The sequence below is a fragment of the Limanda limanda genome, chromosome 2, assembly GCF_963576545.1.
Source record: "Limanda limanda chromosome 2, fLimLim1.1, whole genome shotgun sequence".
Lineage (NCBI taxonomy): Eukaryota > Metazoa > Chordata > Actinopteri > Pleuronectiformes > Pleuronectidae > Limanda > Limanda limanda.
The window spans coordinates 28,408,977-28,425,027 of record NC_083637.1 but is presented as its reverse complement, the minus strand read 5'-3'; the positions used below and the strand labels follow the sequence as shown (position 1 = coordinate 28,425,027).

At 40.4% G+C, this 16,051-nt stretch overlaps 1 protein-coding gene across 1 annotated transcript in view; it reads right to left on the bottom strand.

The window, feature by feature from the left end:
- LOC133026350 (endonuclease V-like) overlaps positions 1-14,873 on the bottom strand; it is a 64,615-nt gene extending 49,742 nt beyond the window's left edge. Inside the window, exons 1-5 of the mRNA XM_061093242.1 lie at positions 14,730-14,873; positions 13,570-13,741; positions 8,360-8,494; positions 5,662-5,701; positions 526-638 (exon numbers count right to left, since the gene is read on the bottom strand). Of these exons, the coding sequence (XP_060949225.1) occupies positions 526-638; positions 5,662-5,701; positions 8,360-8,494; positions 13,570-13,741; positions 14,730-14,773 (504 nt within the window). The 5' untranslated portion in view covers positions 14,774-14,873. The remainder of the gene's footprint in view (positions 1-525; positions 639-5,661; positions 5,702-8,359; positions 8,495-13,569; positions 13,742-14,729) is intronic.
- Between the last annotated feature and the right edge of the window lie 1,178 nt (positions 14,874-16,051).

Genomic DNA, 16,051 nt, shown 5'->3' with positions numbered 1-16,051 from the left:
TAACTAGAATTGCCACCTGTCTTTTAATATATGTAGTTAAGAGACCTCCTTGACTACGATAATTCAATATAAGATATTAAGTACATTTTTGGTGGAAATGGATTTGTTTTCTTCTCCTAGATCTTTAGCTATCTCTCTTTATCGAAGGTCAATATCAGCTAAACCGTGGAGCTTGTGGACTAGGAGAGTACCAGGTGGCCTCCTGTCCTTGTTGTCAAGGCGAGGGCGAGGAAATGAAGAGGGTGTCGTCCTATAAGTCACTAATTAACCAGCACTTCCTCTGTCATACACTCAAACACTGCCGGCACAGCTGTCAGGAGTAACTTGGGGTTCTGCATCTTGCCAGTATCGCGGCACGCAGAATGGAGCCAGGGATCAAACCGGCCTGGTTCTGATTACTGAACGACCCGCTGTAACTCCTGAGTGACAGCCGTCCCAAATATGGAGTTTTAAAATTATGAGGCTGCGTCTATAATTCACTTATACATTATATATAATAAAACCTTCAAAGGGGCAAAATCTCACCTGCAAATGGTGCTCCTCATCCTTGTTCACCCCCTGCACCTGCAGCAGGTTCTTGGCCACGCCCACACACGGCAGCCCGGATAGCACTCCCAGATGACACGCCAGGCCGAACTCTGCAGGATGCAAACATTCAGACAAGACCTGAGTTATTTAAAGCTACTTTTTAATGCTGCATGTTGCCCATTTTATTTTGAAAACTCACATCTTCTAATCACCATATAGATGGTAAGATGTTGCATCCCTAGGGCAGCCTGTTGCAGCAGCTCTAGCTCAGTTAGAGATATTTTTCCCCATTTTGACAGAATACAGAGGAAAGACGTGGGACGCCGCCTCCAGATCAAAGCGGGGAAACCAGTGGCAGATTTCCGAAGGCGCTGTGAGCATTTCAACTGCTGACAGGATGAGACTAGATATACTGACAAGGAGGGCCAGCTGAGTCCTGGGATAACCCCTTGACCCAGTGGAGGTGGTGGGACAGAGGAGGAGGATGGCGAAGATGTTGTAATGGAAATGTTGTCTTCTGTGTATGTGATATTGCATGAGCAGACTAGTACGTGGAAGATGACCAAATAGGTTATCTAAAAGGGCAACTTTAGGTTTATGATTATTGCTCAGAGATTTTAACTTTATGGCCTCTTTGAAGCCTCAACATTATGGTATCTCTTTGTATATAGTTGGGATCTCACTCCAGGTGGGTAATACATACCTTTACATACCTAATAGGAGGGGGCTGTGGGTTATAGGAACATAGACCTCACCTCTGTGATTGTACTGTGAGTCCATCTGCAGATGCTGTATTAAACTTTCAGAAAGACAAGTGTTTGACTTTGCGCTTGATTCACAGAAATTGCCACCCCAAAGTCTTCTCTCATGGACAAGTGTCTGATGCAGAGGTATCACAGGTCGTTCCGTTCTGCAGTAGTAAGACTACACAACCAGCTCTGCTCCCAGTCAACAACACATACCTATGGACTTTTTAACTGTGCAATATTAATTTCTGTCCGTGAAATTCAATGGCTTGAGTGCAATCCATTTCACTGAACATATGTTCACACTGTCTGTGGAGACTCTTAATCATCCAGGTCATGTTATATCCAAGTGCTAAAAACAGGTCCAGAGTTTCACCTCTCATACCAGAGGCTTCTACAGTTCTAAGTGACTGCTGGGACTCCCAGTTAGAAACGTCTTCAAGAAACTCAACCAAGTGTAGTTGATATGTTCACACTATACATATATTGTTTACAAATTAGTTTTCGACTCCTTTAAATATTGTTTATATCTCCTTTCATTATAAGTATTGCATGTTATTTACTGCTCTACCTCTTGCTGCTGTAACATTGCAAAATGCCCCACTGTGGGACTAATTAGGATTATTTTATCTTCTTTAGTTCACTACGTTTTGAGTTTGCCATTTTGTAGTGGTATCCGCATGTTTAGTGACATTTTTTACACTTTATAAAGTGGATTCAATGTATCCCACAATGCATGCTGAAAAGTAGTGTACAACCGATGGTCAAGGTCATGACCCAAGCAATATATGCCATCATGCATTTTGCTTGCAAGAAGAGAAATGGCAAGAGGAGAGAGGGCAGCATGTCTCAGCCTTCTCTCTCTGGTGAGTCTACGCTTCATTCTTATCAAAAATATCTGAATGTTCCTGAGGATAAAGACAAAGATAAAGGTTTATATTTGCTGGCATTTTCACAGGCCGATTGTAAAACCGTCTGGTCGTCCCAAATGTTTCCGATGGTGTAGTTTGTTGCTGGTAAAATATTCAATAATAGCTGAGCAGCACATCCCAAGCTGCAGCAATCAAGTTTATTTCCCAATTTTAAACCTGGTCACTCATTATTTCACTCTACTGAATCTGAGAGGTGGGGAAATTAATTGTTTCTTCCAATGCGTCGTGATGCTAAAGTGGACGACTCTGCATCGATGCAGGGACAGAACATAATCGATTCAGGTTTTCAACTAATTCAATTTTTTTAGCGATGTCACTCCCCTACAGATTTAGACGCACATTTAGGGTCCGGTCGTCTTTTACCATTTCAGAGCCTCCTCTCTGAATGTCCTCCCCCTACTCTCCCACTTACCTGCACTCACTTTGCACTTTAACTATAAACACCAACACTAATCAGGAGTTGGACCTGAACAGCACTGATGTTTACTTTGCGTTTGTTGATTCGCTTTAGAGTTTATGAGGAATGTATTTAAACGCGCGTGCAAGTTCACCAGCTACACACAACACAAGACAGGCACGGTCTGGACATCAGGGTTAAAGTGACTGGAACGCAGCCATCGATTAATAACTGAATACATGTGGTTATCAGCTTTGCGAGTGGCAGAGCAGAGGCTACAGAGGGGAGAGAAGCAGTTCCTGCAGTTTATCACACAACCCAGAGTTTTTTAACTTCAATGTTATATAACAAGTGATGAAAGGTGCCTAGATTCACCCCACTACTGAATATACATTTTATTATTTGTTGCATAACTGCCTCTTAACATCTGACCCTCTTATTGAGCATCTATTTAACACTGAAACATATTGTATAGGAATATCAGATCATGACCCCTTGCCAATTACTTTTCACCAAATAATTCCTTACAAAAACTACTCTAAAGAATGAAGAATTAATAATTCAGTTTAAATCAATACTTTTATCTCCTGAGTTGAAAAGAAAGAAAATAATTGAATCATCAATGTAGACTCTGCTTACTCTACTCTATTGAGGCCAAGGTTGATCCCAAAGTTTAAAACTAGAGCTTGGATAATTTCTTGGAACTCCCATTGTACCTGATGACCCACATGAGACATGAAAGCTTCAATATCAAATCTTATAAATGCGATTATAAATGGAAATGCTGTCTCTTCTGCTGGTTAAGTTGTGCCGCCACAATAATGTGTCTTCAAAAACCAGGTATTTCCAACTTTGCAGGCAAAACTTTGCAGACATGATCAGAAAATTACATACCCCAAAACCCACAAAACACATCCCATGATTTGAAAGCACTGGAGTCCAGATGGTAAGGTCATTCCTCTCTGTCTGGAGAAAGCTATTCAGTCTCTAATGAATGTGGACCAGGTGGGTTTCAAAGCTTTGTGTTGTTCCCCTCATGATATGAAGAGGCTGCTTCAGGTCAAGTCAGCTCTTCGTGGCTTTATTGTCAACCCATGATGGAATAAGCACTTGATGCAGAGAAAGCCTTTGACAGGATAGGATGACCATATATAGTATTTTATAAAAATTCTGTTTTGTTCCATTCTGTATGAATTGGTTCAGAGGATTCTACAATGAACCAGTCAGAAGCAATTACATTATTTCTGACCCTTGCCTTCTCTATAGAGGCACACAGCAGGAGGCCCAATATCCTTCATATTTATTTAAGCCTGTGTCATTCAAGTATATCCAGAAATATTCAAGACCTCAGTGGGCGGACATAATGAATTTAGAGGGTTGATAAGATTTTATTGGCACAATCCGATCCTCTGACCTCTATATCAGAAGGTCCTGGATTTAATCAAACTATTTGGTTCCTTTTGACTGCACCTTTATCTTTGAGTGCAAGGGCAGATATATTGAAAATGAAATCCAAACATATTGCTTAAATGGAAAAAATAATGACAATTTCCCTGCTGAGGAGTAATGGTGGTTTGAGTTAATACGACCTGCATGTTTCCCTTTATAATACCCCAAATAGCCCATTGTAAAGCACAGAAAATACAGAGCATAATAAATCTCATTCTGAACAACAAATACAATTTCAGCTAGTGAGGTAAAAAATTAAACATAGCATGTTAAGTAACAAAAGTAAAAGGTCTGTGCCTTTCTAGTCTTGATGTCCACTCAAAGCGCTTTACGGAACAGGTTATTGCCATGCACTCATTCAGTGCATCTGTGGGCAGCACTTTTTCTATGAGGGGCAGATTGGGGATCAGTATCTTGCCCAAGGACTCTTTGGCATGACGATGGGGAAGATGGGAGTTGAACCGCCGATCTTCTGGTTAGAGTTTGACCGGGTAGAGCAGTCTACCCCCTGAGCCACTGAAATCAAGTTATCCTGATCCAACCATTTAGGACCTTGTAGTGTCATGCTGTACCTTGTGAGTATTTCAACAAGCTGGGGTGAAATGAATTTCAATGTGGGAATTAATTTATTTACATTACTAAAATAAAATGTTTTCCTGGCATCTCTGGCAAAAAGTCTCCTTGTTGGTAAACTGTTTAAAGGAAAAGCTCAACATTTTGAGAGTTCCTAATCCTAATTTGCATTACTCTGTCTCTAAATACATTCAGACTTCATTTGACTGAAGTTTATAGTTTGACTGGTCAACATTATTAAACAACAACATATGTGAATTCCTTGGGGCCTATTTCCAGCTGCCCATTAATACACTTTGTAATGTAGTCGAGGATCCCTGGCACAGACGCAGTGTAAGTGGGATTGAGTCAAAATATCTAGTGGGTTTTTATATGAAGGACAAAAGTGACGGAACAAATACGTGAATGAATAAATAGATAAATACGGTGATGAAAAAGGCTATTTCTGTATCTATTTATTTATACACTTATTCTGTTTCATTTATTTATACATTTACTGATGTAAGTACAGAGTTCAAGTCAGGACACAGTTAGATTCGATTAGCATGAAGACAGGAAACCTCTACACCTCTACTCTGTTATATCCTTTTAACTTAAGAGAAAGGTAAACTAACACATAGTGATTGTAGAGGGAGTTGAAGCCTTTCCTCAGGCTTTAAGCTAAGTAACTCCAGCTCTGTTCTTAACACAAACAGATGAGATTAATATTGATCTTTTCATCTCACTCCCGGAAACAAAGCAAATGAGTGCATTTCTCAAAATAAAAAGGACCACTGTCTAAGCCACTAAGGTTGTTAACACAATGTGAACTCCTGCCATAAATCACTCTGTTGATCTGAAGGCACTAAACCTCCTTCACATCAGACATTTTGACATGTGGGGAAAAGGAAAAGCACAGGTGTGACGGGAGTTTGATGGAAGAATGTGAACTTCATTCTAAGGTCTCACCTACACATATCCATCCATAAATCAAAAAGAAAGCACAGGCAGGGGAAGAAATACTTTGACCGAGGCAGAATAAACCATGAAGACATACCTCTGTAGTGGAAGAGACCGTTCCCATCCACAAACACCACCTGCAGAGGAGACACAACACATTCACAACCAACATCTACCAGATAATACTTTAACTGGTAACATTTGTTTGTTTTAATGTGTCTTCAAATCAAGAGAGAACTCAATTCATTTGTGTGTTATCAATTGAAATTGTTTTAAAGCTGGTAAAGTATTTTCTTTTGTCAATGTGAGATCAACACAAACTACAGCTGATACGTTTCATTTCTAAAACACCATAAGTAAAATGAAAATATGAATCACATCAAAAATAGTAAAAGGTCTTAAGTGCATCAGACATTTTGACATGTCAAAGCAGGAAAGGCACAGGTACAGTGAGTAATGCTACTCAGACAGTGTAGAGCAGACGCATTGTTAATGTTATTAGCTCCAACTGCACCCTCTCACATGACAAGTTCAAGATGCCAGCCGAGAAACTTTTTATTATGATGATCTATATTCTTTGGTCCCAACTGCAGCTTCTGTCTGATACCCTGTCGGATGTGGAGCGAGGAAGCACAGCATCTTCATCCTGAGCTTCAAAAGACTAAAGTTAGAAAGATCCTCAAAGCAATATTCTCCTTTCTCCCGCTCCAACACACCAATACATTCTTAAAACTCAAAACCTTTTTTTTGCTGTAGTGAACAGTACGATATATGCATATTAAGGGACAGTAGTGGAGTTGAAAAGGTGCGTGTGCAAAGAGGTTTGGAGAAACAGTGAGAGATGGAACACAGGAGCTTTGTCCCAGAAACTAAAACTCATTCAGGATTTTTTAACGTGCATGACGTGAGGGGAAGGTTCGCAACATTAATTATCTAGAACTACTATCAACTCGCTCCATAACTGCCACAGATTAACAAGTGCAATGCCAGTTTTAAACTTGCCTGTTTGAAGTGAGCTGTTTGTGGTAAATCCCCACGGAGCAACTTCCGAGGAAGTAGAAGAACTTGGTCCACAGACTGAAGGCACACTTCCCCCTCCCCCCACTGACTGCTACAGAGCGCTGGTCGCCTGTTTATTCAAAGTTTACTTATATTGAACGTATGGCGTGTTTACATCAAACCAAATTCAACACCGCTCTTCTATGTTAGCATATAATAATATATAATACACTTATTCTAACATAAGTGTGTTAGAATGCTGCCTTTAGCATTGAAATCAAAGCACAACTGAGCCAAGATTGACTGAAGGCTAATGAGTACAATTGCGTAATTTTAAATACGTCAATCGAACCTGAGATCGTTTTTAACACAACAAATCTTGCTTGATATACAGTAGTACACAGGGCCTATGTTTGGTACTACTTTTCACCTAGCATCGACAGTAAATCTGGCTTAATCTTAAGTCTAAAAAATATACTTACTCCAAAGACTGCCTTTTTATTTACAAAAGAAGGTTTACGCAAAGACATACAAATACTTATCTTCTCATTTCACTCTCAGAAAGAAAGCAAATTTGTACATTTCCTTGAATTTAGAGTAATAAAAAGTTATTTTATTCATGTATATGTAATAAGCACTCCAGTTTAGTGTGGTTCCCTTTGGGGCATTGGTTTAGCACGAAAAAAAATAAAAAAATAAACGCAAAATAAAACAGAAAAAAGTCACACACCAAAACTCAACTCAAAACCATATTTAAATATTTTGACATTTAAAAAGAACTTTGCTGCAAATAAAACAAGAGGGCAACATCACTAAGGATTAAGGGACCCAAACAGAGACACAGCCGAAGGCAGATAGGACCTGAGCAAAAGCACCGGGTAATGCAGGGGAGCTGAACAGACGAATCTACAGAGTGAGGGAGAACACGTGACTAAATACACACAGGGGGCCGAGGAAGTGAGTCACGGGTGTAGGACATCAGAGCGGAAAAGGTAAGTTAACACACTGGGGAGGTAAAATATCATTAGACATTTGAGGAAGGTAATTCTAAAAAAAGTCTCTCTAGGGGAAGATAATGACACCTATGGTACAAGTATTCACATGGGAACATATGACAGGTGTAATATAGAGAAATGTTTACTATAGGCCCATTTCAAAACAGAAAATTTTGACATGCCACAGTAGGAAAAGCAAATGTGTAATGATGGCTCAATTCCATTTATCTGTGTTGTGGTGTTGTGCATGCAGTCCACTCTCACACTTCAATGGCTTATACATCTTTTACGCAACAGTTAGCAGGTGTACACAGGTAAAACTCCTTTCCCATTGCTAGTAGCGATCTGCCAATTTTTTTTGCCTGTGCGTCATCTTTGACATCACGCACACACTAAAAAAACTGAGGTCCTTACACACCTGATATTATGTGTTTTGTGTGATACAGGTGTGAACGCACTCAGATAGGATAGAACATTTGGAGGTGGTCTGATCCACATGGGTCCACATTCTTTTAGCGGTGTGAATACAAATCCGTCCTGGGGACCTGACGTCCTTATCAACACTGATCAAAACTCATTTCTATACTTTCCCTAAAGTGGAAAGATCTTTCTTCACAGCTGCAAGAGATTCATTCAGGCTCTCCTGACTCGTGTCTCTACCTCTCTTTTGTTCACTCATGCCGGCAGTAACACACACACACACACAGACATCAGACACTTAAGAAAGAAAACTAAAAAAGCTTCATAGTCATGATGTGTGCGTACATGTGTGTGTGTGTGTGTGTGTGTGTAGAAGCTGACCTGAGGGAGAAGTGTGGGCTGCTTCCTCTGCAGCCGCTGCAGAGCCTCCAGGAGGAAGGGGGTTTCTCTGAAGGCCAGGAAACCAGCTATGTAGGGGGCTGTCAGAGTCACCATCTGACTGTCCTCATACAGCACCTGGCAGGAGGGGGTGAAACTGTGACTTATGTTTATGACTCTTTCAGGGCAGCACAGTGGCTGCGTGATTGTAAACTCAGGTGTACAAAGAGCTGGTCCATCCACGGGTCAATCCACAGTTGTAATATACCAGCACTGGCATTGCACACACTGTAAATACAACCGACTTGAGCACTACTCTGTATCAATACTATATTTATACTGTATATTATCATCTATTGTCAAGAGGAGTTGAGATCCCTATGTCTGATCATTGCATGAAGCTCCTGTATGGACAATGTTGAAAGTTCATGTCCAAAAGGGACTTTCCACTCAGCCCCTATTAACATCTATAAGCAGAGGTCTCTTTCAATGCATACAGTGATTTACACCATGAGGTACTAAGTGGGGTCAGCACAGTAGTGCGGGGGTTAGCACTATCGCCAAGAGCATCCTGATTCTGTTGGGGTCTTCTTGCATGGACCCGGGAATGTTCTCCCCATGTATGTGTGGGTTTACCCCCAGGTATCTGGCTCCTCCCACAGTCCAATCACATGCAGATTGATGTTAGGTTACCTGGAGACTCTCATGACAGTAGGGGCGCATGGGAATGGTTGTTTGTTGTCTCTGAGATCCGCTGTTGACCTGTCCAGGCTGTGCCCCGCCTCTCCCATGATGTCACCCTCAAAGGATAAGTGGTTTAGATAATGGATGGACGGTGTTGTATGATTGAACCATTACATCATGTAACCACTAGAGTGATGATTTGCTATACTTCCTGTATGATGTAATGGTTAACAGCAGTAAAGAAATGGTAAATGGTCTGTATTTATGTGTTTCTATGTGCAGCACTTTCTCTATCACTCATCATTCATACGCTGCCGGCATCAGGGGAAATTTTGGGTTCAGTATCTTGCCAAAGATGGGGATCAAACTGCTGACCTTCTGGTAAGAGGACAACCCGCTCTACCTCCTCAGCCATAGCCGCCCAAACAGAACAAAAGAGTGAACGCTGCCTGTGTAGCTCATGTACTGTATGTGTGTTTAATCTTTAAGATGTGTGTAAGAAGAGGGGGGGTTTTGAGTATCTGAAGTGGTCAATCTTTAACAGATAATAGGAATAGAGGATTTAACATTCTTCACTGAATCACCTAAGCTCCATGGCTAAAAGAGGCCATGTAGTCTCTCCTCTCTCTTAATATAATATCATTAGTGTGTCAGCTGTTTATATTATCTTTAATTTAATCAAATTACAAATATATCTAATTGTAGTATAATACATATATTTTATTATATAGTTCTAATTTCTTTACATACTTAAATTCATATTCTAATTCTGTTCATCTGTACATACTTCTATTCTTGGTTGGAGCAACTGGAACAAAACCCAATTTCACCAGAGGATCAATAAAGTAGTGCACTTCTGATTCTGAGTCTAAAAAATGTGTGTTGTTGAATGGAGCTCAGACAGTCACACTGTCAGGGTTCAGGAGCTGCAGGCCTCCGAGAAAATAACATGTGCAGCCCAGTGTGTGTGTGAGTCCACACTCCACAGTCACACACACAAGCTGTGCAAGATGATCCCTAACATCCCCCATCTGGTACAAAATGAAACATCTGCTCCTTCTTGTTTTTTTACGGCTCTGAACATATTCTGAACACTGCATAAAGTTTTCATACATGATTTACCTGCTGTGTAGGAACTGGATTCTATTAAATCCAGGTTATACAGATTCGCAATAAAACAGCTTTTTGCCTGCTACAGCATAAACATGTCTCCTCATCTAAATGCAGGGACACACAAAGCTTGAGTTACACATTAGCTTTCTGAACTCATCGACAAGAGTCAGTTTAGATGTTCAGTGATGCTGATGGCTGTGGTCATTTTCGTTCAACACCACTGAGGCTAAAAATATAGCTCAGTTAATCTACAGTTAATCAACACAAGCTTGATTCCATTGTGCCTTCATATAGCCGCCTGCTCAGCTGTCAATCAAACACACACAATGACCTCACTCACTGAGGGGCTTTAAGGCTAAAGGAGCTATTCTGTAATTTAATCTATTTTCAATCTAATCTTTTTTTCTTTTAGAAATGTACAAAATATTCACAACACATTTTAAATCTATTTTGATACTATTTTTGACTGCAAATAAGTTGTCAAAGACACTACAGCCTTCCTCTTAAACCTCCAGCTGTGGCTCAATAAAAGATTCATCCTGCCTGCGATGCTCAACTCCAGCTACACTCAGACACATTCTCACTGTTTGTAGTCCCGAGGTAGGTACACATGTCCGAGAAGGGGAACAGGGACAGAGAGGGCCTCCTCCACTGACCAGTAGTGTTCAGTTGGAGTGAGCCTGAGACTGGGAAATGCTGGTGAATATTGGCCAGTGGCTTAGAGTCCCATCACAATTTGTTACCACCACCTTAGAACCAGATCTGGTACTTTGGTCCAAAACCCTGCATGTTGTATACTTCATATTACCCTGGAGGATGGGAAAAGGCATCTGAGGCAGAACAACAAGGCTGCAGAGCAAAAGTCCACCAGTGGAGGCTGGCTGCAGGAGCTTTATTGCAACATCCACCTTCCAGTTGCCCTGCGCCAGATTATTAAAGAAACATCAGGAACTGTGGAACGCTGCAGCCAATGGCTCTGGACCAGGAGGGAAGATCCCAACTGGGCCCCAGGATGTTAAAGACACACACCCAGGTCTGATCAGCCTGTGACTAGCTTGCATTCAAAGACGGTGTATAGGTACACAAGGTACACAACTGACAACATGTCTTTAACATCCGCTGGTGATCCTTGATATCTGATGGTTGCACCTGATATCTACTGATGGCTCCTAATATGCTGGTGATCCCTGATATCTACTGGTGATCCCTGATAGCTGCTGGTGATCCCTGATAGCTGCTGGTGATCCCTGATAGCTGCTGGGGATCCCTGATATCTACTGGTGATCCCTGATATCTACTGGTGATCCCTGATATCTACTGGTGATCCCTGATAGCTGCTGGTGATCCCTGATATCTACTGGTGATCCCTGATAGCTGCTGGTGATCCCTGATATCTACTGGTGATCCCTGATATCTACTGGTGATCCCTGATAGCTGCTGGTGATCCCTGATATCTACTGGTGATCCCTGATATCTACTGGTGATCCCTGATAGCTGCTGGGGATCCCTGATATCTGTTATTAAGTTAAGGTTACGCCTCTGCAGCTGAAAGACTGAACTAGAACTCTAGAAAAAAACTCTGGTGGCTTAATGAGCTGATGATTTTAATGAGGTGATGATGAGTAATGTGTTACATTACAGTTAGCACAAATTGACAGTCTCTCTATCTTACACTGATCTATTTTGAGCAACACAATGGCAGGTGAACATATCTCCCATGATGATTCCACGGCTCCTTGACACAACAATCTCATCTGAATAGAAATGTCACATGGGCAATGTCAGCTCCCTTTCAGGATCTGTCTTGACCGCAGTGACCTTCATTCCCCTAAATCGATAATAAAAAAATAGTCTATCAACGTCTGAAGCCGTTTCAAATTTAAATGATACTTGTTCTAATTTACAGTGTAAAATATGTTGAGCTTCTGTTTTAGACTAAACTTATTTAAATGCAACCTTCACAATAAAAATAAAAACTCAGCAGCAGTGGTTTCACTGTGCATCATGATACTCGTCATACTTTGCGTCACAAATGGCCTTCGGGGGGCAGTTTTGCAGGTTTAGAGGGAACATGGTCTCATTATTGGACAGCATTTCTGAGCCACATTTCATTAGCCTTGTTGAGACCCTGTACCAACAACGTACACTGGAAAACGCCATTAATCATAATGGGTTGTATGTAAGGAAGGTGACGGCAGCTGTTATTAATGCAGAGATCAACAGCAGGAGAGGAGAGCGCCTGAGAGAGGCTGCATGGAAAAGTAATTGAAACGAAAATACGGACTTTGAAGGTCATTCTAACAATGTTCAGTTTAACAGGACTCAACCTTGGGCTGTTTATTAAACCAAAGCCCTGCCGTTTATTCATGGTGCTTTCTGTAATTAAACAGCCTGCTTAGGTTGTATTGGAAATTTTCATTAAGATCTGATCAGAATGTTCAAGACCATAGCAGTTATTGGATGAGGAACAGGTTAGTGATTAGAAGATATTTTCACAAAATGAAACATCCTTTTAAATTTGAATGTTCTTTTGAAAGGTTTGAGAAATAACATAGTTCCCACATTTCAAAGATCATTTAGCAGTATTTGTATCCCTTCATGATTTTGTACGGGACATACTGTGTATTTCTATATCCTAATACTACAAGATCCTTCCATTCTCCTCAGAGTGGCAAAATACAAGTTATACAAGATGGAAAAATGGCTTACAAACTTAGAGCTGCTTTCATCAACAGTTCTATGTTAATAATGGATCAAATGACCAGGCATAATGTGAAAGGTGTCATTCATATTCGCAAATACCTTCAGCTATATGGAGCTTTTGCTGTAACTTTTTATGTTCACACTTGCTGAAGGACAGACAAAAACAGTAACTCATTCAATATATAGAACAAGTAAGTGTGTAATATGTCTCATTTTAAAGTTGTGTGTACTGCTGTGTATCCTATAAAAATCACGTAGTAAAGCAACCGCTCGCAAGTCAATAATTCACATCCTTAGAACTAGCATGAAAACGGATGTTTATCAACAACTCAATAGTTTGATGACAGAGACAAATCAGTATTCATAGGTGATCTTTAAAATGTATCATTGTCAGTCATGTCAGGAAATTATGGACTATAGGACATCAGAGCTCACCTGTATGTGTTTCTGTGACATCAGAGCTCACCTGTCTGTGTCTATGACATCAGAGCTCACCTGTCTGTCTTTCTCTGACATCAGAGCTCATCTGTCTGGGTTTCTCTGACATCAGAGCTCATCAAGAGCGTGAATAAAATGAGCTGTGACTTTTTCTAATAAGTAGAGCTTTGTGAGAGGAGGGAGGCTGCGCTACAGACACTGCTGCTGTTCACAACGTCACAAGTAGAGGTCGATAAAGCTCAGAGATCATTGGGTGTAGCGAGGGGCCGGCTCACCTCCAGGTCGGGGTAGCTGAGCACTACAAGCTGGGCGCAGGCATTGACGTCATCCCCTTTGATGAAGGAGAGGTCCACTCCACCGACTCTCTCCAGGCCAGAGAAGCCTGGAGTCCTCTGCCAGTCTTCAGTGTCCTCCTCCACCACCTGCTGTCTCAGACGAGCCTGTTCACTGCACAGAGAGACCATCACTCAGTGGAGCTGTGAAGCCTCAACAGAGACCGACGTGCACACACATGTGAGAATATCTTTTTGTAATTCAAATGCTCATTCTTCTCTATTTTTTTTGCAACAAATCAGTGCAGCATACGAGGTAGTAGATTCGGTACAGATCATTCACACAGAAGAGGTTATCACACCATTGAATAAAATATAATACAATAAACCGTGCGCACTAAGGATATTTAGTTATTTATTAACATATTTTATTTATTTTAGGCTTAACTTGACATGAAGACAGTAATGTTTCAGTTACATATCCACCAATATTAAGTTTACCTAACAAATTTTAATCATTAATTATTTTTCCAGCTTTGTAAATGAGTGTTGCAGCTATAACTGAATTTGCTAATCCTTGCATGTGGTATTATTGGTTTGTCCCGAGGAGACAAAATCATGGGTGTGATGGTAGAGCTGAACCTGCACCTCACACACCAGAATAGGGTTAGTGTTGGTCACCCTGCTGGATCATGTGCAATTCATTGTCACCGCTGGAATTGTATTTACAAAACAAAACCAAGCTTTTAAAATGTTCTGAGGTTAAGTACTTGATTACATAGTTACATAGCAGCTCACCATCTTTAAAAATATTTCCTATATGTCTCACGAATATAGAATAAGCCTTTAGTATTTTATTCATTATACTGACACTACTGACACCTAAATATAGAGAAATGTATGCACATTTTTTTTTTACCATTCTGACCAATTTATACAGTTTGGTAGATGGCTGGTCAAAATTTTCTTCAAGTAGTTTTTAGGTCTGAGTTTTTTTGAAAAAAATGAAAACACTCACAGAGAGAGAGAGAGAGAGAGAGAGAGAGAGAGAGAGAGAGAGAGAGAGAGAGAGAGAGAGAGAGAGCTGCTGGGGCTCATGGAGCAGTCAGCTCTATAACAGGCTCCTGCCTCAGGTCAGTGGAAACTCGAGGTGTGTGACTCACCTCTCCCACTGTTTGACCAGCTCCTCTGCTGGCGGTGCAGACATCTGCGTTTGTTTGAATATGTATATGAATGATATATAGGAAAATGTATACAGAACAATTCAACCAACACAAACAACGTGAGGACTGGACAGGCTGTTTCGCTTCCGTGTAGTGACGTCACTGGGAGGCGGACCCTATGACGAGAATAGGCATGTGGTGTTATCATAGTCTACAGTCTGTGACATATGGGTGTTATCTGGGCAAATGCTGCCATCTAATGGCATAAAGGGAAAGTTACTTAAATTTCTAAAATAATATAAATAATACATTTATTTGTATAAAACTTATCTTAACAATGTTACATAGTGCTTTACAAAAATCCATGGCAAAAAGCTGAATAAACTGAAATAAAAGGTAATAAAATCAGTACAATTTAAAATGTCAAATTATAATATTACAAAGTCAAGACCTTATATTGTATAGAGAACCCCAAGAGTTCCTCCAAGCAGACCATATGCAACACATTGCAGTGTGATGGATCACAGAAATATGAGCTCATCCTCCACATCCAGTGCAGTAACTGGAAACAGACTCAACTGAATAAAATATGCCACAAAAGCAGATCTTAATTTGCCTGTGGAACTTTTATTGTATATTTTTTCAAGATTTTATAGGAAATATGGTGTACCTCAAGGCTCTGTTCTCAGCCCCCTGCTTTTCCTTTTAAGTCATCTCTCTGCCCTTAGAATGAGTTTCATGCTAAACTGATGCTATTAATAATCACAGCAATAACATGAATCCAAGGTTTCTTACCTAACTGCTAGTAAATCTGTCTGAAAATTCCTGCCTCTGGCAAATCAGAGATGTTGGTTATAATCACTCAGCTGCTCTAACAGTACCTGAGAGAAAGATTCAGACTGGAAAATAGTGGTGTGGAATCAGGAAAAAAAGGTTAATTGGGGCGTATCATTTTTAAAGTCAGTGATGCAATATTTATGAAACCCATTTTTATGATTATTAATTTAAAAGTAATTAAAAAAATGAATGCAGTCAGTAGCACATTGAATACAAAGGGTCAGGCGACCCACTCACCAAGTTTGCTGCAATAGACAGTGCAAACAATTAAAGATGCTCATGCTCATTCACAATACATTACATACAATGTAACCATACTCAGTGATCACAATGAAAACTAGCACAGCCACAGGACAAACAAATTAATTTGACACGTGTAGTTGCTCAAAATTCCAAGTTTAATGCTTTCAAATCATGTAAAGGCGCCATATTATCATTAATTCAAACATGTACTTTTAACATTATTTTTCACATGAAGATAAAGA